The sequence below is a fragment of the Octodon degus genome, unplaced genomic scaffold, assembly GCF_000260255.1.
Source record: "Octodon degus isolate 3935 unplaced genomic scaffold, OctDeg1.0 scaffold00003, whole genome shotgun sequence".
Lineage (NCBI taxonomy): Eukaryota > Metazoa > Chordata > Mammalia > Rodentia > Octodontidae > Octodon > Octodon degus.
The window spans coordinates 1585943-1611446 of record NW_004524579.1 but is presented as its reverse complement, the minus strand read 5'-3'; the positions used below and the strand labels follow the sequence as shown (position 1 = coordinate 1611446).

General features: G+C 44.6%; 1 protein-coding gene across 5 annotated transcripts in view; it reads left to right on the top strand.

The window, feature by feature from the left end:
- Window positions 1-25504, top strand: part of Kctd1 (potassium channel tetramerization domain containing 1) — a 208731-nt gene that overhangs the window by 143143 nt on the left and 40084 nt on the right. For 4 of the 5 annotated variants that reach the window (XM_023713958.1, XM_023713949.1, XM_023713969.1 and 1 more), the window contains exon 2: window positions 13907-14085. In XM_023713958.1, the coding sequence (XP_023569726.1) occupies window positions 13907-14085 (179 nt within the window). Of the gene's footprint in view, window positions 1-5238; window positions 5259-13906; window positions 14086-25504 lie in introns of those variants that run through there. The other variant, XM_023713974.1, reaches the window with a different exon arrangement.

The window sequence follows — 25504 nt, the reverse complement described above, 5'->3', positions numbered from 1 at the left end:
TTCAGTTACTGAACAAGTACTTATCTGGTGCCCACTGAATGCCAGGCTGTGGGCTAGAGACACAGGGACCAACACACACAATCCCTGGCTCCATGGGGCCTGTATCCAGTTTTTTCCCACGGTTGCCTCTGACAGTGGCTTCCCATGTGTAGACGCTTTCCCCAATGGGGGGGGGCAGGCTGACAGTGGGCTCACTTGTTCTGTTGCCTGCACCTCACCTAGCATGTTAGGGCACATATTAATCAGGTACATTGACACCGTAGCACTTCTGGTGTCTCTCAGAAGTGCAGGGATCCCGCGCCAGCCACCCAGAGCTGTCTGGCCACCTTGCTGTACCTGTTGTAAACCACAGCAATCCCCTGGTCAGCATCCTGCCCCTCAGGATGCTCCTGTTGATGCATAGCCCTGTGACACCTCGGCTGCCCAGTGCTGGGCGGCACTGGAGTTTTCACTCTGCACTGTGACCGCATTGATGTTTTTGTCTTGGGCAGGATTCCGCACTTCGCACCAAATCCTGATCATCTCCTCAGTGCTTCAGCTTAATTGACCTAAGCGCCTGTGAATGTCCCAAGATAGCTTCTTTTTCTTTAATGGGTGGGGTGGGTAGGTAACAAATCAAAAAGCATTTGAGGTCCACTGCCCTAAGGGAGAAAGCACTGAGGTCATTACTGGAAAAATATCAGAACACTCCACTGGGGAGCCTTATAGACTTGCTTTGTCGTCAGTAGCACTGTTTATTCATTTTCTTCTGTGCATAGAAAGAAGCAAGTATTTCATAAAGTACTCCAGGGAGTAGATAGGAAGAATAATTGAGTGTTGTTTCCTCCCTAGACCCATTCTGACCATGTCTGTTGGCTTTCAGTACTTGGGATCCACTTGCTGTAACCGTCTATCTGTGAGGTCCTGTATTGGCAAACTTCTCCCTAGGGTCTATGTACCTGATTCTCTAAGGGTGAGGCTTTGACCCCAGGATCCCTGAGGGAGCCACGCAGAAAGGGATCCTTTGGGTTTGACACCAGTGTGACCCAAGTTGCAAGGCATGGAGAAGGCTTTCACCCCATCTGCCAGACCTCTCACGGCTTATCTACCCCGACTCATCCTTCTTGCTCTCTTTCTTCCTGTGTCTCCCTCGGCTTTCTTTCCATCCATGTCCCTCCCATCTTTCTTGCTCACTGTGTTCTCCCCCTCTCTGTCTCCTTTCTTTACAGCCCCTGTCTTTGGGCAGCTCCGGCCCAGCCTTGCCCACTACTCCAGGCCCCGTCCCCTCAGAGAGCTCGCATGCACCCACCGTGCTCTCCCCTGCTGCCCACACCCTCATCTGGCCACTGTCTTATTTTGGTACAATAACCATGAAACAGTGTCAGGCTGGGAGTCTCAGGACACCAAAGAAAGGCTGCTGCCCATTTCCTGTCCCTGGCAGGAGTTGCTGCAGGGCATAGGCAAGGGAAAAACCAGCTCAGAGCCTGGGCCAAGCCCCAGTAGGTCAGCCAGCCTTGCACTGCCAGGCCAGACCCAGCACCCTGAGATAGGAGGATACAAGCTTAGAGTCCAGAATAATTTGCTTCTGACTCAAAATCGTGTGTGTGTGTGTGTGTGTGTGTGTGTGTGTGTGTGTGTGGTAATACTAGGGGTTGAATCCAGAGCCTTTGCATTGAGCTGTGTTCCTAGCCTGACTCTAAAATTCTGAGGCAAGATCTCAGTAAGTCACTAAATTGTAAGGTTTCCAAGTCTGGAATCACCCTGTCTCAGCTTCCCAGAAAGCCAGAATTACAAGCCTGGACCACCATCCATTGACATCTTTGACTTGTGTGGCTAATTAAACACGACTTCCAGTTGTTTATTTTCTTCTTTCTGGACCTTTTCAATGACTTAAAGGTTGTAATTTTTTTTAAAGCATTTGATGATCTCATAGATAACGACTGTGTATGTGTAAGACCATGTGTAAATTCAAGGTATGATTGTGTTTCTAATGCGTTATTTTTATAACAAACCTTTTTTGCAATCAGGTTGATCTTTAAAAAACTGTTTTGCTTTGTTTTTAAATCCTGTTGGTATTTATTTTAAGATACATCTCCAGGAACACAGATGTCTCCTTTACAGTATGAAACTTGTAAAGAATGCTTTAATGCAGTAAAGTTCTTAGGATTAGTTGCTCTCCTCTGGCCTAGTGCTCTTTCTAGTGCCTTCTTACTAACTTCTGCTTTCAGCACCATCTTCTGCTCTCTGCTCCTAAACTGGAAGCCATGGATACCACTGTCCACGGATACCACTGTCCACGGATACCACTGTCCACGGATACCACTGTCCACGGATACCACTGTCCTCAGCCAAACATCCTGAGAAACCAAGTCCTGCACTGATAGCAGGCTGGTAGCACCCTGCGGACACTGTTACTGGCAGGCCTACCTTGGCCACATCATCAGGAGCAGAACCTGAGGGACATATTCATTCTACTCCATAATTATTCACTCAGTAGCACTTCCCAGGAGCAGCTCCAAATGGGGCTATGGGGCTGTGCTAACTCCGAACCAGGATGACCCAAGGAGCCAGAAGAGAGTCTATCCATCCACGTGGTCTGAGAGTACAGATCCTGCCATGTGGGAGGAGGGCTCTGAGCAGAGCACTGGGAAGTGGGCCCACTGGCAGCACACCCAGCCCGTGAGGTAGAGTGTGTAGTGCAGCATACCCACTAACACGCCTGCCTTGTCTGATCACCAGTGTGTGCTGTGGAAAACTCTGCTTACAAGAAGGTCTTACTTTACTTTTAAAAAGCATTGCTTTGTATCACTAAAGCAGGTGTTTTTCTATTCTTTGGAGAAATCTCAAATAAGTGACGTTTAGATTCCTCTTATATTTGAGAACAAGGCAGGATATAAGTAAATAACTGTTCTGGGTAATGATGCCGAGTAAAGGATCTTTCCAAAGGAGGCGCTTTACGCATTGAGCGCCATGTTCTATTGGCCATTTCTTCCTGCCAGTGCAAGTAAATAAAACCCAGCAGTAATTAAAATTGAATCTTCCCAATTTTAGCTGGAGAAAATGGTGTGATTGTTAAGAAGTCTCTCCAGGTTGGCTTCCATTTTCTATACTCACGCTTTTGGAATGTCTCTCATTTCATGACCAGCCTTCCATTCTTGCCAAAGAATTCAGAATTTCCATTCTGGCACCCTAAAATGATAGCATTCTTGAAATATTTGAGTCTTGGTGGTTTATGTTTATTAAAATCGTAGAACAATAAAATATCAAACCAGAAAAGAGCATGGTAGACCACCTGGCCCAAATAGGCATTCTGACATGAGAGAGAAAATGAATGGCCAGGGCCACACAAACTGTATGTGACACAGCCAAGCTGACATGTGGCCTCTTCTCTGTGGCGTCCTCAGAAAACACTTCTGCATCTAGGAAACCGGGCACATGTCAACACGTTGGCAGTGCCCCAGGTCCGCTCCCTCTGTGGAAGTCAATTGGGTCAAGAGTTAAAAGTATGATTCCTGTGATGTGAAAGTACTAAATATAGGTATGCCTTACCTAAAAATATTATGCCCTGGATTCATAAGCAGTATTTTCTTCACTGTGCCAAAATATCAAACAGATTCACTGACATGTGTGCAGAAGTGGTTCTCAGCATGTTTAAAGCATAATCTGAGGTGAAACATTCTTATCAGCATGGGCTTCACTGGTCACTATGAATTCCTTGTGTATATGGCCAATTCCTACATTTAACTCCCAGCTCCAGGGGAGTGGGGTCCCTTCCACAGCATCTCGGTCTGGCAATAGTTGAGAAGCCAGGCAACATTTCCTACATGAGTGAGCAAATGAACTTTTACAAACACATCTGTTATATAGGGAATAAACCACAAATCTATAAACCTTTATAAATTTCTTTTTTGACACTGAAAGTTGAACTTAGGGTCTTATATATTCTGGCCAAGTGCTCTACCACCAAGCGACATCCTCATCCTTTTCCTTTATTTTGAGATAGGATCAACTTGGGATCTCCTGCCCCAGGCACTACGCAGCATGGGTAATCAGCATGCACCACCACACTCAGCTTTTAGCATTTGTGAATGCCAAGATGTGCCAAGCAGATGAACGCCTAAGAATTTAGGAGGAGATCTCCAGGGACTCCTCAGTTAGGGTCAAAAAGAACACAACTAGCTTTGTATACTCTGCTGGATAAGGCGTTTTTATGACTGCCTCCCAGAAGTTAGTAAGTCTAGTTTAGTGTCTGTCCATTTTGAAGCAGCAGGTGGGGCCTGCAATGAACACCTACAATTACGACTGGGGTACTGAATAAAACGCCACTTCTCCATGGCAGGGAAATAAGAGACCACGGCAGGGAGTAGGGCAGCATCCACTTCCTTGGTGTCCAGTCACTGACCATCCTCCTAGCCAGCCAGCCAGCCAGCCAGCTGTCCATCCCCTTACAGACATGGGAAGGCATGTGGGTGGGACAAACAGGGCCCATCGGAGCTCCAGGGGGATCCAGAGCACGTATGTAATAGGATAGTAGCAGCCTTATCTTGGTACACAATGGCCAGCGTGTAAAATATCACAGTAAATTCATTACCGGGTAATTATAGGCTAAGCCACTTGACCCTAGAGTCAACTTCCTCCTCTGTGAAATGGTGATAACACTTAACATCCTCCTGCAGAGGTTTCTGATTTCAGCCTAGAAGGCCTCCTTGAGTGCTAGATGCTGTTCGGTTGCCAGCCGCGGGGCCGCTGGCCTCTTCCCTCCCAGGAGCACAAGGAGCTGACCTCTGGCATCGCAGGTGGTGCCCTCAGGCAGCTCATAGTCTGCACTGGAGCTGGGCAGGGACATCTGGGGAAGGGCAGAGGGCAGGTGACCACACAGGCCTGGAAGCATGGGCACCGTGGGCTCCTGCCCACTGCTCATAGGATCACACTAAATTGTCTTCTCTGTCACCAAGTCTCAGCCTCCTGTGACCCCGGGTGCAAGTGACTCTCTGTTCTGCACATTTCCTCCCTGGCAAGAACATAAAAAGACGTGAGCATTATCCCAAGGTTTAGTTCCATTTCTGTGCCTCTTCCTTCAGTCCTTAAAAAATGTCAAAAAAAAAAAAGTCCTTATTATGAAGGTAAAATATAACAGTGTGCTAACAGTACTGCTAATTGACTTAACGAGGTTATATTGTGCTGGTGGGTTTTTTCTGCCTTTTTAAAAATAGCTCTTTTTTTGTACATTTCAGAAGTAATAAGTGTTCAACTGCTTCCAGCACAAAAGAATTTAAAAAGTAAGTTTCTGAGTAATATCATAACCTAATACTAACCCCCTGCTAATATTTTAGTACATTAATTCCAGATAGTAATGCATATACATATTTTTGCAAATAGTTTTTCTCTAGAAAACTCCTGAGCCTTCTCTCTCTTTAATGCTCCATTTTTAACTTTGAAAATGAATATGCATAACTGAGCGATTAGATATTTAAAAATACTCTGAGCCAATATTATTGGAATTATTATTCCAATAATTCCAGTATTCATGGGACAGAGGCAGGAGGACTGCAGCAGGTTGACAGTCAGCCTGGGCTGCCTCATGAGGCCACAGCCCCCTGAACTACATAGCAAGGTCCTGTCTCAAAAAACCCAAATATAAGCTCAAATATTTTAAACACATTAAAAATACTTAAGGAATCTAATTTAAAATTTATGGTAGCTATAAGAATTAAGACAAAATTCCATCCAGATGTTCTTTTTCTCGAGTTCATTTTTCTTTTGGAAAAAAGCAACAAGATTTTGGCAAATAGGTGGTCTTTTCATTGCTCAGCCTGGTAATCTAATGGGGGCCTGTCAGGTGTATATTTTATTGTGAAAAAGAGCAAAACAAAAGAAGGCATGTTGAGCCAGGGAGATAGCTCAATAGAATAAGCACTTGCCTGGCAAGCACAAGGTCCTGAGTTCAATCCCCGGTACCACGGGAAAAAAAAAAAAAAAAAAAAAAAGGCCTGTTGAAGACACTCATTCCGTATCTCACCTGAGAGGCAGCATTAATAAATAAGCAGTAATGACCCAGGCCCTGGTCCAGAACAGGAAGGGTGACCCACAACGACTTTGACTTGGGAGTGACTTCTAGAATTGTCTAACCCGGTTGCTGCTTTTTCCAAAACAACTTTGAAGCACCCTGTTTTTAAATTTATTTATACCTGTAACATTGAGATTTTTATTTGTAAGGAAAATCAACATTCCTCATGAGCCATTTCAGGAAACGAACCTACTGGGCTGGTCCCCTTCTTGATTTCTTCCCCAGACCTTATCCGCAGCCCAGGTCAGCACTGTGGTGTGCTCTGTCCTGTTCTCTTCTCATTTATTCCCACCTCTCCATGTCTTCATCGTGACAGTGTTAGACACTCTTTTTCACGACCCTTGCCTCTTCCATTAACGTTAAAAACTCCTTGCGCTTTTCTTGCTAAGCCTGGTTATTGGTCTGTACAATTTCATTTTGCTATGTGCAGTAGGACAGAAATACCATCTCCCCAATATCTGTGGGGATTCATTCCATAACCTGCCTTGCAGATGCTGAAATCTGCTCACCGCCCTCAGAGAAAATGGCATAGTATTTGCATAGAATCCTCTAGATGACTAACAATGCCTAATGCAACGGAAATGCTGTATACATAGTTGTTGTGCCACATTGTTTAGAATAGTGGCAAGAAAAAGGTCTGTCTGTGTGCACTAACAATGTTGTTATGAAGTCAAGACTGCCCTTAAACTCGCTACATAATCCAGGCTGGATTCACACTTATAGCAATCCTTCTGCCTCAGCCTCCTGAGTGCTGGGATTACAGGTGTGCATCAGCATGCCAATACCAGATGCCGTCTGGTTTGATGGTTATTTGATGGTACAAGGGATTGAATAGGCCCTATATTTAGCTTTTGAATCTGCAGACAAAAAAGGCCCCTTGCCCTCTCCCATGCAGACACTGTCACATACCTCTAAAGACTGTCTTATCCCTGGCCCTTGCTTGGGGGAAAGAGGGGCAAGAAGGCTACCTCCATCCTAGAGGCCAGGAGGCTGGAAGCAGGGGCTTGGTCGTGTCTCCAGGATCTTCCCAAGCATTAGGCCCAGCTTAGCCTGGACCCTCCGATTCCACACACGTGGTGCTCCTTCTCCTGTCTCCTCCCTGTGCATGACTTCTCCAGCCAAACGAAGTTTTGAAACTTGTGTTAATGTCAATGTTCTTCCCTATTACTTCTTGGGTGGAACTATTTCATTAGTATATTATGTATTTTCCAATCTAAATCTGGCTTAGATTTTTGAATGACTTAAACGTAAAAGGTTTCAATAATTTACCTACCGCATGAGCTAAGAAGCCAGTGGCTCCATCTTTTCTTACTGTGTGAATTCTGAGTTAGTGACTCTAGGAATTTGAAGGGGGTGCCCAGGAGTAATGTGATTGGGGTCTTACAATCAAGTATGGATGCTCTGAAGACTGTGTGTGTGTGTGTGTGTGTGTGTGTGTGTGTATGTGTGTTACTCAGGATTGAGCCCAGGGCCTTCTCAAACAACTAAACCTCTGCCTTTAAAAAAAAAATATTTTAAATTTTGAGACAAGGTCTTGCTCCATTACCTCAGCGGAGCTCAGCCCTGCTATCCTCAGGTGTCAGCCTCCCAGATTCTGGGATCACAGGTGTGCACCACCGCATCCAGCTCAGACTTTCCTACCTAATTCTTTGCTGTTTCCCAAGTGGCCGAGATTCAGCTCAGTAGAAAGCAGGGAGCTGCACACAGGAGAGGTGCCCAGTGATCAGTGCTTGAATGAATGAGGAGAATAAATGAAAAAACAAACAGGTCCTTTTTAAGAATGCATGCACACCACAGTGGAGAGTCTCACTGTATGAGCAAATAATTGTGCTTAGGAAAGAGATGCTTTTCCACAAGAGCCGCTATTGAACATCCAATAGGATTGTGTCATTCCTAAGACAGCACTTGCAAAGCAGCTACAAATTTCCACCCTGGGAGGCAGGATCCTTGGCTAAGACACCATACTTTGATTATAGCTTGCATGCCATAAACGGTTATCAGGCTATCAGAAACAGGGTGAATCACAGTGCTCCTTCTCCAGGATTGCCAGGCAGTCTAGATGCTGTGTGTGTGTGTGTGTGTGTGTGTGTGTGTGTGTGTGTGTGTGTGGGGTGTGTGTGTGTGTGTGTGTGTGTGTGTTAGGGGAAGGATTAAATCCTGGTTGAAAATTGTGGAAGAGTTCTGATTTGTATTAAATTCTTTCACTGCTTTGTTCATCTTCATAATCATCATTTTGCAGTGCTGGCGACTGAACCCAGGGCCGTGTGTGTGCTAGGCAAGCCCCCTGGAGCCATATCTCCAGCCCTCTGCTGAGCATCATGAATTAAATATCAAATAATGCAAATATTTTACTGCCAAGATACTTTTCTGGTGGTATAACTACAAAGCCTCTTTTCTTCCCCAGTAAAAGAGATGATATAGTTCAACTTTATAGAGAGATGTGACCTACAACCAGGACATCCATTCTTAACAAATACAGTCATTAAGACTTGCAGTTTAAACTTCAACACATGTGTTCAAGGCAGCACCCCCGGGGCTCCTGTTTGAACTGCTCAGAGTTTAGGTTAGACTTAGGAAACAAATTTTTCATTAGCTTCTTTTGGAAGCTGCCTGCAGTCAAATCTCTGGAAGCATTCCACTACTGGAAGATCTTCACTACTCTGCTGGGTAGGTGAGGCGGATGATGAAGCCACATGCTGAGGCAGCGGGGAGATGGTGATTCGGAAGATACACTGATCTGCTTGCCTAGAAAACCTGCATAGGACAAATACGGAAAGGGAGCGAGAAGAAGCAAAGCTCCAGAGGGCTGTTTCATGTGAGGGCATTTCAGTCAGAGTTAACAAATTCTGTGAAGGAAAATAATATACACCTTTTGACTTTTAAAAAAAAGTTGCTGGGGCTCGAACCCAGCACTTTGCACATGGGAGGCAAGTGCTCTGCCTCTGAGCTCTACCCCAGGCCCTGGCATCCATGAGGCTGCATGTCAGAGAAACTGAGTGAGCACGTGACCAGCAAAGGGTTCTGAGTAGGATTTATTTTACTATTATTTCTGGTTTGATTTCTTTGTATTTAAACAGAACTTTACTGTAAGGTAAAAAAAAATCTTAAATATGCACATGCACACATCCGTGCAATCACTCCAGACCGAGACGTAGAAGCTTCTGGCCCCCAGAGGCTCCTCTCCCACACCCCAGAGGACACTGGAGTCCTGGCTTCGTGACCATGGGTGCATCTTGCCTGTCTGTCACTTCATATGAACAGATCATGCAGAAAATTCTCTCTGTCTGGAACCTGCCTTTCTAGATCCATAAGGCTTCGTTGTTTGCCCTCACTGTGTAGCTTTTAATTGATTGATTTTTATAATATCAGTAAAGAAGGGATACTTTTTGTGCTGGGAATTGAACCTGGGACCTCACCCATGCTGGGCTAGCACCCTACCCTGACCTACCGCCAACTAAGAATACTGTTTGAAAGTGCGGGGATGCGGGTGAGCAGGGCTACACCCCATCGGTGTGCTCAGCTCTGATGCCCTCGCCTCTCCGTCCTACTAGTGGTTCCTTCCAATGTATTACCATCTGGACTGCCAGACATTAGGAAAAGTCCAAGCGACATTTACTTTATCACCTCATATGACAGCCAGTAGCCCGGTGGCTATCTAAATTGAAATGCACATTAATTAAAATACATTCAGGGCCAGGAGTGCACATTGGTGGGTAAGTACTTACCCACCACAAACAAATCCATAGGATCGATTCCTAGTTATGCACCAAAAAGGAAGATGAAGAACTAAAGTAACATTGAAATTTTAAAATTCACTTAGTCTCATTTGCTAGACTTCACATACTCAGAGGGCAACCTGTCACCAGTTGTTACCGTAGAAAACAGTGCAGATAAAGAACTCTCCTGCGACTGCAGTGCCGTTGGACAGCACTGTTTAGACAGCTGGCTGCTAGCTCCCTACACCGTCCTCCTCTTTTGCATGCATAAAGATGTCACGGTGGATTTTATTTTTTATTATAAATCATCATTTAATTTTCTTGTTCTCAGAGGACTGTCACCTAAGCCTCTGTTTCCCGCATTATCCTTCCACCTAGAGGGGAAAGACAAGTGATTGACTCCTTGTATCTTATTGCACTTTTAGTTTCTAGCATGTGCTATGCTTTCACCCACTTTGGGTTCCTGGCAATGCTGTTTGGAGCCCCATCCCAGTGTTCCCATTTGCTAACTTTCTATCTGTAAGATCTCAGCTTAGCTTGAACCCTTCCATGGGCTCTTCTAGTCCCAAGCTGGTGGTGAAGCCTTCCATTGGCTGCCATGGTAACCTGGCCTTCCTCTGCCCTATCAGTAGTTGATTCTTAGTCTTTCTCTCCCGTGATCAGTGAGTCTGGTGGGGGCAGGGAGCAGCCTTGTCTGCCTTCTGTTGTGCCATGGCCTGGTGTGGTGCCTTACACTTAGGAGATGTTAGTTGGGGAAGGAAGTTAGTAGTGGGCTGACCAGGTCAGGACAGGATTCCTTTCCTCTGGGCTGGGGGAGGGTTTTTTCCAGAAGGGGACTGTTTATCAGATGCAGCTTTCTGCCCAGCCACCTTTCAGAATGTTCTTCATATTCTGAGTTGTACTTTCAGCAGGGTTGTAGCCCTTCCTACTCACCCATACTCTCTGGTTAAAGTGTGGGACTTCTTGTCTTCAGAAGTCATCCTGAAAGATAAATACAACCTACAAGGATGATGCTGAAGGATTAAAGAGAAAGACAGATGGAAAGTAGAGTTGAAGAAGGGCGATAACATAACAGAAAATGCTGCTTTCTCCATGGAAGCAGGCTGGGTCTCCCAAAGCCAGGCAGCCTCAAGAGAAGGCAGCTGTGGACAGGAAAAACTACTCTACCAGGATGGGTGACAACACAAAGTAGCTTTAAAAGTAAAGATTTATTTTCCAAAGTTACAAAACTCTAGAGCTAGAAGGCCCAGAGTTGGCTGAATTAGCACCTGCACATTCTCAGGAAGGTCCTCAGCACTGCCACCTTGGGCACTGGCTTCTTCCTGAGGATGCTGGGAATGGGGGGCAGGAGCATCCCATCCAAGCATTTGGAGTCTAGATAAAGACTAGGAAGTGTCAACTCTGCTCCCTGACAAGGGGAGAGGATCTCCACAAAGGCATCGGGTGAAGCATCTCAAGCGGATGAGATAGAAGTTGGCAACCCCCATCTCTATCACAAGTGCAAGACATCCTCACCCCCAGATCCTCACCAGCCCCAGCCTGTGAACTTTAAAAACTCTTTCAGTTTGGATCCATACAGAACAGTAGTGAGTGAATCCCCTTGACTCTGTTAGTTAATGTCAGGTAATGCCGTAGAAATGATCCTATTTAAGGGTACACGGAGAAGATGGGAGAAGTCTTGGGAAGGAGAGAAAGCAAGCCAGGGGCGCTCAGCAAGCCCACTCCTAATCCTCAGCCCGAAGGGTTAATCCCTACTCCCACCCCTGGCAGAAGAAGCACTGCCTTAATTTTAAATTTAGCAATATCCATCCATTTATGATTTACAATGTAAATGGTATATATTCTGAGAAATCTGGAATCCTTCAACCAATTGGTTATGCTTTCATTTTTTCTCTTTCTACACAGACCTCGCAGTGTTGGAGCTGTGCTGAATGAGGTCACAGTCTAACGACAATATTAACCCTGCAAATCTGTTCATTTTCGCCTGAGCACCCTCAGGCAGGATATAGAACGTGTCCAATTGAAAAACTATTACAGACTCTGCAGTGCTGCGATGGACAGAATTGTAACAGGGGAGTGTGCATGGGTGCGTGTGTGTGTGTGTGTGTGTGTGTGTGTGTGTGCATGCACGTGTAGCCAGGAACTCATTTTCTAAGAGCAAGGTAGTGTGTATCCCTTAGAAGTAGATGTTATATGATTGCTTTTCCGAGGGGAAAATGTGTTTGCTGTCATCCAAATCCAAAATGCTACTTTTAATACTTCTAACTCTTGTATGTCTGTATCGTCTGTGACTTTTTCCATTTTTCTCTCTTCCAAGTACCCCTTTAACTCGATCACTTTGTGAGTTGCAAATATCCTTTTGTGTTTTTAATCTCTTTTACATTATTGAAAATACACAGGGAAGTAAGGCGAATACTATAGTGAATGCCCACGATGCTACTTCCCAGTTTAAAAACGCAACCATGATGCTTTTTCTGAGCTCGGGCTAAGTCAGCGTGCAGAAAAATACCACACAGATGGCAAACATTTGGCGCAAAGGCCCAGTCGCCACCCCGTTCCTGGTGGGCTTGGAGTTGCTGGAAGCCCCACAGCTGCAGCCGTGCTAGGACATGGGGTTCCTGCTAAGTAACCCGCCGGTTGTGCCCCAGGTAGCTCCTCGGGCTGTTGCACGTTGTGAAACCTGTGATGTTGTACAAGTTTTATTTTACCAGGCTGCGTTTGAAGCACAAAGACTAGGCGTTTCCCCTTTGTAAGCTGCATCAAAGACATTTCTCAAAACCTCCTTAGGAAACAGTATCTAAGTCACAGCTCCAAGAGCGTGCTGCCTTGTCAGCTTTGCCGAATACGTGCACATGCTGCTTGCGCTTTTTCCACAGTAGTAGACTAAGTGCTTGACCACCTCTGAGTGCAGGAGACCAGGTCTCATGTGTCTGTTTTGGGCTCTAATTTAAAAGAATCAGTGATGTTTGGATAGTGTGTAAGCCACATTGTATCACCCACGGGAAGGATGTGCTACTTTATATTCTCGTGAATGCAGTGTCTTAAGCCTGCTCCTGCTGCCACTGGGTGCAGTCCGCATCCTTGTCGCCTTGCTCCCAGGGCTCGGCTCCGTGGCTCGCCCCACTCCATGCTCCCCCAGCAGCATCTGCCTCGGTTCCACTGTGGGAGCTCGGCTTCTCCACGGAGTCAGGTACAGAAGAGCAGCTCACTCTAGGTTGTTCCAAGCACATATGTGTCACTTGAGGGTGTGTTCGCTTCCGAGCATCCCCATCCCCACAGCCCTCGAGAGTGAGAAACAGGGGTGTTGGCTGATATTTTCGGATCTGTTGACTGATAAACTTACATGTTTGCAACTTATGTAACTTGGTGGTGAGACCTGATATGCCCTCTTTTTCCAGATTCAAAAAATAGAAATTTAAGAAAGCATCTTGTAGAACGCAAGTGCTGAAGGTCTGTTCTTATTCCAAGCGCATAGCAATGAGGAAGTCTTCAAAATGAAGAACAAATCATATGTATTTAATTTGTGTCTGTGTTATTTTAAGCGTTGATTATCTTTTCATTTGGGGTGAGTAGAATTTCTCCATGCGCCACTTACCATTTGTTAAATGTAAGACATCATTACTATAAGAAACCCTCAGTCTTCAGAATTACTTGAAATGAACCGCTCTTGGATCCCAAGCACATAAATTGGTATAAAATTTGTTTTTCTGATCATCATTAGAACAAAAGCAAGAAGGCTTGCTGTTTTTCTCCATTTTATTACCAAGTGAATGTCAACATTAGTCACTGGCTTATTATGTTTTTTTAAATTTATTTATTTGTTTCTGTATTTTAGGGAAGGGTCTACAGGGTGGTCAGGGTCTCACTACTAGATCAGACTCATAGTGATCTGCTGGTGTACAGCCTCCCAAGTGCTGGGATTATAGGTGTGCGCTACCACACCCAGTCTCAATTGCTGTCTCCGTGCGCCCCACAGGCAGGGCCAGCATGGCAGGCCCAGGGATCGAACCCCTGGCCTCTGTGCCTGCTTGAGGCACTTTAATCCGCTGAGCTATTTGGCTGGCCCATTATGTTTTTAAATGATCTCTGTATTTCCTTTCCTCTAAAAAGAAAACAGTGTCTAAATTTGCTTCTCTTTCTGTAGGACAGTCGGCCCAATATGTCAAGACCCCTGCTCACCAGGTCCCCCGCATCTCCACTGAACAACCAAGGCATCCCTACTCCAGCACAGCTCACCAAGTCCAATGCACCCGTCCACATCGACGTGGGCGGCCACATGTACACCAGCAGCCTGGCTACCCTCACCAAATACCCCGAGTCCAGGTAATCCGAAAACCGGGACAGTCAGACATGCGGCGTATGTATGCGATGACCTAACTGCTTTTCTTTGGCCAGCAGCATGGCGCTCCTGGCCCCCAGGTCACTTCCCGCTTTCCTTATTTGGGTGCTGCAGCTTCAGGTAAAGTCCTCACAGCGTCTCGTTGGGGCCCTTTCATTGTCTATCTTTCCTGAGTATTTGTATCCTCTTTGGGGGCCTTCTTAATCCACTCCCTAAGCGCACGTCAAATCATGGATCTCTTCAAGCTCTGCGCCTGTGCTGTTTCTTAAGGTAGCCAGTAGCCACGTACTGACCACTTGGAAAGTAGCCCATGCAAATTAAAGTACGTCCTCTAAGTATAAAGTGCACAGCAGATTTTAAAGGTTTAAGACTAAAATATAGGTGTATATCTCAATAATTTATAGATGGATTTCATATTGGAATAATATGCTGCATTAAATAAGATATGTGATTAATATGCATTGCACTTATTTTCTTTGATTTTCTAAGGTGGCTACTAGAAAATATAAAATGACACATATCTGGTTCTTATTGTTTCTATTAGACAGTGCTGTCCCATAAGTATGTTTTTATAAAATCATCTAATGAGACCTGCCCTTTCTCCAACCTGATACTTGTATACATCAAAAATTGATTTTCTTTTTCACAAAGATAATTAGAAGTAGTAGAATTGCTCGTCTTCCTTTTTCCAGTCTTTCCCTTTGCTTTCTGTCAGCAGTGTACCACAGAATGATGGGAGAAACAGCAGAGAGTAATTGTGTTTGCTTTCGTGGTGCTGAGGATTGAATCCAGGGCTGAGTGCATGCTAAGCTGATGTTCTGTCTCTGAGCCACAAGCCCAGCTGAGGGAAGATAGCCTGACTCACTCAGCCTGTTTGGATGCCGCTTCTACTCCTGGCCGAGCTCTTCTCTGGCGGGTGGACAGGCCTAACTGCCGAGCACCTGTCTTCTCTCTTGTAAAATAGACACAACTATGTCATCTTGCAAGGTTATTGGGAAGATTAAATGTGACTGAAAAGCACAGTGTGGCCCTGTGCCGACACGTAGCGCTGCCTTCGTACACACTCTCCTGCCAAACTCAGCAATTGTTTCTTTTCAAATCACTTTCCAGATTCCAAATCTACCCCATTCCTTCCTTTCCTGTACTGGGGTAAGAGTCTAGCATCTGGATTACTCCTGCTGCAGGGGGACTCCCGAGCCTTTCTCTCCTCTCTCTTAAATTTCTCCATCTTATGCTCATTCTTATTGTTAGAAAATAGCTTTGGGGGCAACACACTTGGGTCCCTGTTCTGTCCCTCGCTTGGACAGAAGCTTTTTTCCCCCTCAGTAAATATTCTGTTGTTAACCTCCATTAAAAAAAAGAAAATAACTTTAAGTGCGTGTCAAGTGAGCGTTAGAAGGTAACTTCGAGCAGATGCCACTGGTCACATAGTGTTAGCTTAATACTGTTAAATTGGCTGCTTTGCACCATTTTGGTTCCTTTTAGGTTTTATGAGAGTTTGGTTTGGTTTGGTTTGGTTTGTGAGGGGGAGATGATGGCAGGAAATTAAATAATCATTTCAAGGCAACAGTCAGTTGAACAGGACTCAAGCATGCATTTCAATAATCAAAGATGCAGGGTAGAAGGAAATCATCCTGCTTTTTCCATAGGTGTCAGGCACTCCAGGAAGTATGTGGGGAATACCTCTTATCTAGTATTAGCCTTTTGGGGTATTCCTGACTATGGAATTACACATAACTGATTCTTTCTTTCTTTCTTTTTTAAATGTATTTGGTTGTTGCAGGGTCTCACTATGCAGCTTGGACTCACAGTGATCCACTTGCTTTCAGCCTCCCCAGCACCGGGACTACAGGCATGCACCACTATGCCCAGTCTGGCCAGCTCAGCCTGCCTTGGGGGTGGTGCTGGTGCCACATGTGGTGCAGAGGATCTAATTGTGGTCCCTGAGCTTACCTAACATTGCCTAAACAGAGGCGTTAGTCTGCTGAGCTATCTCTTTGGCCCATGCTTCTGTAGATTCTTGGGTGATTTGAACCTGGCCATCCTGTGGGACCATTTCCTGGCCTGCTGTCTTTGAGTTCTGCTTCTTCTCTCACCTGCCTCTTAATGGATGTCACATAGAGGTCTTTCTCTAAGACACGGAGACTCACATAGTAAAAGTCATTTGTATGCAACACATGACCTTAAAGATATAGGGGTAAAACAAAATGTAGGGATGGGGCATACTCAGTGGCACCGCACCTGCCTAGTAGGTGTCAGGCCTTGTGTTTTATCCCCAGCACTGGTGGGGGGAAGTGGAAGGAGGGGAGAGGGAGGGAGCGAGGGGGAAAGGAAGGAAATGTGGCATCTTTCTATAATTTCTATAATATCAAAGGCCCTACAAAGGACCTTTACTGCCTCCTGAAACATTGCCAGTGATTTTCTCTGTTTGGCCTGCCTCTTGGCTAATGACCACTCTTAGAACAACATTCCAGAAAGAAGTTTGTTGGACCACACAGCTGAATATTAGCAGCACCTGGGAAGCGTTTTACATGATTCCCTGCCCAGACCAACACAATAGGAACCTGTGCAGTCTTCCTAAGAAGTTCTGGTTTTCACCATCTGTCTTTGAACAGTACCAAGATATGCAGTCCCTCCACAAGAAATAGGCCCTTTTCCTCAACAAGTGTTTTATTTTCATTTGTATTGGCCGTTTCACCAAAAGACACTTTTCTATCATCCTTTCTCTAATACCAAGGTGTGGGCACGTGCACTTAGGAGAGGGTTAAACCCTGAAAAGTGATTCAGTGAGCAAGTTGACTTTTACATCTCACAACAAGGTTAATTACTCACATTAGACTTACATCCATCAGCAGGTAATTTTTAACTAAGGAGGCTACAGTTTTCAAATTGATGTATTAAATCCACTCGTGATGTACTTAGTCTTGCCCAGTGTTGGTGAAACATGCAAAGCAGCTCCTTGGGAGTGTGCGTGAGGCAAAGATGACCTACAACCTGCTGGTGACAAATGCTCATCCCTTTTAGCAGATGCTCAGAGCTGCCAAGTGTGGTGGCCATTGTGAATTTAGGCTTTAAGAACACTTGGCTCTGAGGATTACAAGTTCTAGCCCAACCTGGGCAATTTTAGCAAGACCCTGCCTCAAAACTTTAAAAGATTTGAGAGAGTTGGAGACGTAGCTCAGTGCAAAATCTCTGAGTCCAATCCCCAATACTGGGGGAGTGGGGAGGGGAACACCTAGCCTGGTCTGCAATAATTTCATACCAAATAAGTTTTATGAAAGTCAAAACAAATCACCATCAAGAAAAGATTTTAAATGGATATCTAAAAAGTGGAGGCGATTATATTTGCTTCTTGATTAAATTTATAGTTTGTAAGGATCTAGAAATATAGAAGATAGACCTCTACTCTTGCATTGGATCCAAATGATTTTAATGGCAGACCTGATTCTATCTGATTAAACATTGAAGGTACCTTTATGGGCATCATTGATAAAAGATCAATAATTTAGATAATTTACTGAAAGTATAGCTGGTACCTAATTACATGGCATTTTTAAGATCTACTTTTGACTCCTGTGTGATAGTAAAAGTACAGTCGATGACTGCTTTAAAGGTAGACATGTGTCTGCGTTCAGAGTGGGGTCTCTTTCATTCTTTATTCTCACCTCTGATGAAAATAATCTTAGAAGCAGCTGTATCAAGGGCTACTGGCCCTTTTCCAACCAGGAAGTGGGTCGAGACTACTCATCGTTAGCAGGTGGAGGACTTGATAACAAGAGCATTTGGTCATCGCTGACCCCAAGGTGAAAGACACGGTCTGGTATTCCAGGCCCCTGGCCCATCTCATCTGGTGACTTGACATAGCTTTCACAGCTTGTAAACCCCATATGAGTTAACACCCACATAAGTAGATTATGCTAAATTGGTCTCCGAAGCAGCAGTAGTTACTAAGCACAGTGGCATAGGGAGGTAATTGCAAAATGCAGAAGACTCCATTGACACCTGCACGCTCACCACCCATGGCCACCCAAAGGGCGTGTAGCCTGGGAGCTTTCGGGTGGCACCGCCAAGTGTGTGTGCCTCGCCAACTGTGACCGGCTCCCAGAGGGCCCTGCTCTTGGGTGTGTTAGGCATTACAGGGTTGGTCCTTGGGAGCTCCTCAGAAAGGAAATTCAGACATCTGCACCACAAAAGCACAGGCGCGGGCATTCTGGGGACAGTTGAGTTCTAACAGGGATTTCCATGTAGGCGTTCAGGGAGTTCTCTATAATTCTGTATCAGGACTCAGTGCTGCCATGTTTTATGATTTATGGTTCTTGTTTTCACACTGCAGTCCCTAGACACAGGGACTCGCACGGCCTTATGCAGACCCATGTTTCAGGGATCTCTACAAAAATTCCCCCAAATAAGTGCATCCAATTTGTCAGCTTGCTGAACTTTTATTTCAGAATTATGCGTGGCACTGAGCAGAGAGCTTTTTATTATAACCTGCCCTTTAGATCCACATGTTGAATAATTCAGTACCTGCATTAAAGAGTCACAGAATAGGTAACTGGGGAGTTTTGGAGGAGCAAAAACCGACCTCAGCTGCACAGTGTCAGCACAAACGGAAAAGGACCGTGCAGTCCCCACTCCCACGAAAACTCCTGAGGAAATGTATGAAATGACAAACAGCCCTGCTCATTAGGATTGGTTGATCTTCTGAAAAAACGTATTAGGGTGCAGGAGGATTTAAGGAGGAAAAACACCTGGCAAATAGAAAGCAAAGCATTTCTCCGGGTAGTAGGGAATTTTCTTCCTCTTCTCTAACTCTTCTCTTCATCTTGCAAGATTGCTCTTCCAAGATCGCTCCTCTGGTATGCAGGCGGAGAATACAGGAAACAGTTGACTTCAGAAAGCTTTTCTGTTACAAGCAGTGAAACGAGATTTTCTGTTTAGTGCTGAAAAGATAAACCTTTTGTAACTGACCCTGTGCTCCCGGTCGATTCAACAAACTCCTTTTGCTGCCAGGAAACCAAATAGGGTTCTCTTTTAAAGTAATTGGACCTACAGAATCTGTCTGAGTAAAATTTAGAGAAAAGGCCATCATACTGTGTCTAGCTTCCCGTGCCACGTTCTGACATTTGCTCAGCAGGCTTATCATGTGTGCCTGTCTGCCAGGGCACACAGTGGCCGGTAAGTCCTCACTGTCTTGTAGCTTATGAGGGAAGGGGCAGGCAAGCGGTAAGCAAATAAGTGATGCACCAATATGCGGTATTTCATTCATTCTCAAGTGACATTAAGAACAGTAAGACACAGGAGAAACAGGCACATCTGGGGATATGGTTTGTGCCCCATATCTTAAATGAAGATAATTTTCTTCCCACAAGAAACATCTTCCTTTGATGAATTTTCAAGGCAAAGTCTAGTTTGCATCTTAGAGTTTATATTTAGCGGCAGATTTTTGTCACTTCATTATCACGAGTCACACCTGTGTCTATTGTCTCTTCTGAATCCTGTCATTCTGCTGGCTGATGTGTGGCAAACTGGTGCTTCCCCTTCCTCTCTGTGAGGGAACCATCTGGAAGTTGATGCTCAGGCAGTGGGTGAGGATCCATTCAAGAGGCACTCATCTTAGATCACCTTGGTAGTGTGCTGCTCATAATGTTGTTTCTGAGCAGCATTTTTAAAATTTTGCACTTATTGGACACTGTTGTTTGGTTTTGACCAAAGTAGCAAGTTAAAAGCTGTTTAATAAATACAAGTAGAAGCCCCAAAGAGAGGAGTAACACCACCAACAACAACAATTTTCCTCTTTGCACATTCCTTCGTCTTCTGAATGGATGAAAGAGGAAGATGAAGGCCCCCGACACTGCAGGCCTCTCAGGGACACCCTTGCTTATGTCTTAATGGTAGAGTCACTTGGGAGTAGCACTGGGTAGCCTAGGGTCAAACAGCTCAAAGCAGGACCATGGGCAATAGTCTCTGTTTTTATTAAGTTTTCATTTGTCAATAACTCAGCCTCCTCTTCCATAGAAGCCCACCCTCTGCAAAGCTTGTTCCCACAGATTTTTCATCCTCCTATTCTCAGGCCCCACTGTTGTCCTTGGGTAGACATTCAAAAGTCTGCTTAACCCATGAATGCATGCCTGGGTATACTGTATAGAGAGGCCAGTTCCTCAATGTGAGGGCAAATGATGGAGTAGAGCCATTGGAATGATGAAGTTATGTTGGGCTGGGTTCAACGAAGGTACTAGCTCATGCATGAGCCAAATAACCTCAAAGAAGTTATGCGCAGGATTTGGAATTCACACCACCTTTTGGGTGAGAACATACGAATTCTCAAAGGTGAGGTGACTTCATCTCAGCATTCAGCCTTCTTCAGGAAACAGGGAAAAGAGCGAGGATTCTGGCTCCCATCCTGACTCTAGGACTTGTACTTTCCCTGTCCTATCGTAATGATTCCCAGCCCTATGGTCATGCTAGAAGCACCTGGGCCTGTTAAATAGAAAAACAGCACTCTGCCTTGCTCCAAAAGATAATAATGTTGTTGGTATGGAACAGATATATGGGCATGGAATTTTTTTTTTGCTTCCTATGCTCAGCCATGTAGTTTGTATTAGTCTTTTCTGCTGCTACAACAGAATACCAGAGGCTTGGTAATTTATAAAGAGAAAGTTTATTTAGTTCACAGTTCTTAAGGTCCAAGGCCATGGCACTGGCATCTGCTAATGGCCATATGCTTCCCCAAACATGGCAGAAACAGAAAGGGAAGCAGGCCTGTGTGGAAGAGAAGTCATGTTGCACGAGACACCAAGGGGCTGCCAACCTCGCTCTCTAACAGCCTATTCTCCAGAGAGCAAATACATTCCTTTAAGGTCTACATCACTCCCATGAGACTAATCCTGTCTTAACTCGGACTCTTCTGAGAAGACAATAATCCACTCATAAGATTGGTGTCCCCGATCTCATGCCTTCCCAATGGACCCCGCTTCTTAAACACCCAACCCCTCTCAGTGCTGTTCACTGCAGACCAAGCTTCTGTCCCATGAACAAATCATGTCCAAACCATAGCACAGCCCACCATTCCACCTGTCAGAACTGTGCTCTGACAACGGCCTTTAGTCTACAGTATTACAAAGCACTTTACCCTCGGGGCAGCTGCCAGCTTAGTCCCTAGTAGAGAACCAGACTTACCAACCAGTTAAATCCAATCTATAAACTAAAAATTTATGCCCTTTCTTCGAGGCACAGACCAGAAAGAGGTTTTCTAACCTAGCTATGCTGAAGGGAAATAGGGAACCCAATTATCAGAAGGGCTTTCCTGTCTTCTTCCAGTCCCTCCTCTCCTCTATCAGGGCCACCTCAGGGTACTTGGGAAAATGCAGGGTCCTTGCTCCATCTGCTATTTGCTTACTTTGTATCCCTCAGGATGTGAGAGAAATCTTCAGCTTTAATGCATGTCTGAGTGACCCTTGTGCATCTCAGTTTGGGACCCTGTTCTACAAAGAAGTACTGAGGAATGTAAATGTGTCACCAGTGTGTGCGCACCGTGGTGCTGTGTCAGGAGATGGTCTGATTATAGTGAGGCTTTTCTTATTGATTCTGGTATGACTTGGTCACCAGGGACAATAGTACTGACTGTGCTTGTTTCTTATTTTTATTTTTATTTTATTATGTTTTTAGTACAGGGTCTACAGGGTCTCACTATGTAGATCGGACTCGTAGTGATTCTCTTGTTTTCAGCCTCCCAAGCACTGGGATTACAGGCGCACGCCGCAACGCCCAGTCTGTCACTGGCTCAGCACACCCTGGGGGTGGGGCCAGCACCGCATGCTGGGGATCGAACTCCGGCCACTGCGCTCTGGTGAAGCAGGTGCTGTAGTCCACTGAGCTATCTGGCCGGCCCTACAGTGTTTGTTTCTAGTCCATTGTGATGGCTAGTGTCGCTAGGCAATACCAATGCCACGTCCACTGTTTCTCATTGAATCATATTTTTGTGTTTCTTCTCATCATACAAGGAATTGTATAATGCTAAAGCAAATGAAACATTTCTTTGTTTGAGGAATTAATTAGTAGCCATTTCATAGAAGATTCCAGAAGTTTGTAAGGTTGATCTGTGAACACATGCTCCCCTCATCGTGTTCCCGAGACCCCCTCCATTAAAGGGGCTCACGTGTTAAATGCTGCATCAGCCAGCCCTGCTCAATAGGTCACGCTTCTCTTTTCAGGGACTGATTCCGGCCCCATGTACTCCGTCCTTTCTGCTGGTCACAAAACTGTGATTTTGGTTTAGTGCTTTGGTTAAGCGCTTCTTGATGCGTAGTGACCAGCGTGAAAATGATTTAGGTGAATTTCTAGAACACAAACTGTGTGTATCTGTCTTTGGAAGAAAACCATGTATGAGGTCATCTCCAATTGGGGAAATATTTTCTTTTTATTAAGACAATGCAAAGAAAAATTTCAGACAGAAGCATTTGTTCACATGCAGGCACATAATTATAATTATTCTTTAAAATCTGAGCACATTATCCACTCACAAACCTGTTGTCCAGGGACTAAGAAGGGTCTCTTGAGCCCAGGAGCTCGGGGTCAGCATAGACGACATAGCCAGATCCCATCTCTTAAAAAAAAAGAATGAATGAAATAAAATAAAATAAGGTTTGAGCACATTAAACAATGAAAACTCCCCATGGAAAGGATCTCTGGGATCCACCAAACACATGTCACCCCTGGTGAAACAAAAAAAAAAAAATAAATAAATAAAAAAAAAAAATAGAAGAGTCCTGTCCAGCGAATCTGCTACACAATTCAGTTTATTTTGGTTTTTTTTTTTCTTTTTCTTTTTTCTTTCTTTCTTTTTTTTTTTTTTTTTTTTAATTTTTTTTTTTTTTTTTCGAAACCAGGGATTGAACTCAGACCCTTGCGCTTATCAGGGAAGTGCTTATTCTACTGAGCCATCTCCCCGGCCCCCACAATTATTACCATTATATGTCGCTCATTAAAACACCGTCTCTTTTCATTACATTTAATACAGGATTGTGGCCTCAGTAAAATGAATCACCATTATTCAGCTTCTAAAATGTCACTCAAACATGCTTGCAACTAGAGAGAATGACAACAGTTTGTCCCCACCAGCTAGCTGACAGGGATGTAGGAGCCCTCCGTGGCCACGCCCCTCCTGGTTAGGCCGTGAGGGGGCGTGGCATGGGATGAGAAGTCGGGCGTACCCTTTCCAGGTGTGTCTTCCCCGTATACATAGTCCAAAGGACACCCAGAAGCTCCTATCTGGTGGCAAAAGGCAGTATTAAGATGAAGTTGTTCCAGTCCCCCCCAGCATTGGCTACTTGCTGGACTACCTAAACCTGACCAAGACACGGTGTGGGTGGAAACGACACTGTCCCGGGTTGACGGACTCCGTGCTGCTGCGTGAACGTCATGTGCCCAGTTGTTCAGTGCCGACATTGCTGCTTACCGGTTTTGGCGGTAATGATTATTTTTCTGCTTAGGAAGCTTCTCTTATTGTGTTCTCTATATTGAGAAGCTAAATCGCAACTGTGCGTAACAGTTAACCACAGCTTGCAAACAGTAGCAAAGCTTGCCAGGCCGGGAGGGCTTCCTAAATGAAAGATGGATTTGAGCTCGCCCCAACTTGTTTCTGTGATTTGAGCTGAGCCAGTTCCAGGACTCCCACCCAGCCTCATTAAGCTTGGCGAGGCCCCTCTACCCTCCAAAAATTGATCTTTTGAAAACAGCTTAGGAGGCCTTGAGGGCTTAGAGCTTGCCTTAAAAAATGAAAACCCTTCTAGTCTCAAAGCAGCTCAGTCAATATAAAAGGAAAAAAAGGAGTGATCTGTTAAGTGTATCCTGCTATCTGTAATCACAGGCACCCTACTGAAGTTGCTTCATTAAAACATCACCATTTTGATGATACACTGTAGAAGGAACAAGATGTCACAAAGGGTAGAATGCAGAGAGAATTTGGATGTGTTAAGATGGCCCAGGATAAAGATGAAATAACAGAGCAAAACCCATGGAACTCTGCTAAAATAAATAAAGTTCCTTCTTCACCCTGGCAGGTGTCCGTGATGATTAGAAAAGCCAGACAGTAAGGATATGCCTTGGTTTTCCAAGTACGTGGCATCCTGGGTTCTTGAGGAACCCATCAGTAATCTTTCAAGCAGATTTCAAAACTTAGCAAAAGTGTTTCTTTCTCACCCAGAACTTCTGAATGAGATGTTAGAACAGCAAGTTATGGGAACCACTAGTGTCAAATGACTACCAAATATCTATATATGATCTCCTTAAAAGGAATAGAAAAATGAACGGTTCTTGGTATTAGCCAGAATTTTTTTTTTCCTTTAACTAATTTCCTGGTTAGGCTTGGTTTTATTTTTTTGGTTGAGGAAATCAGGGAGAAACATCATTTATGGATACACCTACTGTCCAGTGTGCCTACGGACTGTCTAGGTGCCTCAGGGTGAATTCTTGAACTATGATAACTGAACCAAAGCCCGGCAGGGCGTGGATGGTTGCACAAGACACACACCTACAGACTGCATTGTTGGCCCAGCACTGCCCAGGGCAGAGTGCTCAGCCGCCTCCTTGGGTATTTCCCAACTACACACACCCATGCATGTTGTTTTTGAATCATGAGCCAGTGTGAACTTCTTATTTTTCACATGCCATTTTGACTTGGTGACTATTTAAGTAAACTTGCAACATAAATTAGAAATTTTAAATTTTTCAGAGTGTGAAACCACCCAGGCACATCATCCATCATGATTTAAAGAAGCAGTCAGATATTCTAAGAAGACTGTTGGGTGGTAGAGATAGTTGATATGTTCCTTAGCTATGTTTATATACTTCTGAAGCTCCAGATATGGGATTCTTGTCCAATTTTCAGCCTTATTTCTTTCTCTTAATGATGTATGTATAATTCATTGTCCCAAGGCTAAATTTCCCTTTGGCTTTGCCATTATAAAGTCTAGTTTCTGAGGTTTTAAGCTCTAATCACTTGGAAATCATGCAATAGCAGAATAATTTATTCACATTCATTCAACCAATCACCTTCTGGTACTCTGAATATTTAAATGAAGCTGTTGCTATGCTTGAATGATGTCAGCAATTATGGGGTATGTGAGTGTGCACGTGTGGGTGGACCTGTGTGTGTGTGTGTTAATGCAGAGGAGGAGAAAGGAGCCAAAGCAGATAGTTACCTTCAATGCAACTTTTTTCTAGGAGTTGGGGATTGAAGCCAGGATGTAGCACAGCATAGATAAGCACTCTAAAACTCAGCTAAAACCCCGGCCTGCCAAACATTGTCTGTTATGTGTTCAAAAACGTTTACCTAGTCTTTGGGTAAACTGTATATATTTTTTTTATTCTTTTCATTAACCACTGTTAAACTTCTAGTTTTCCACT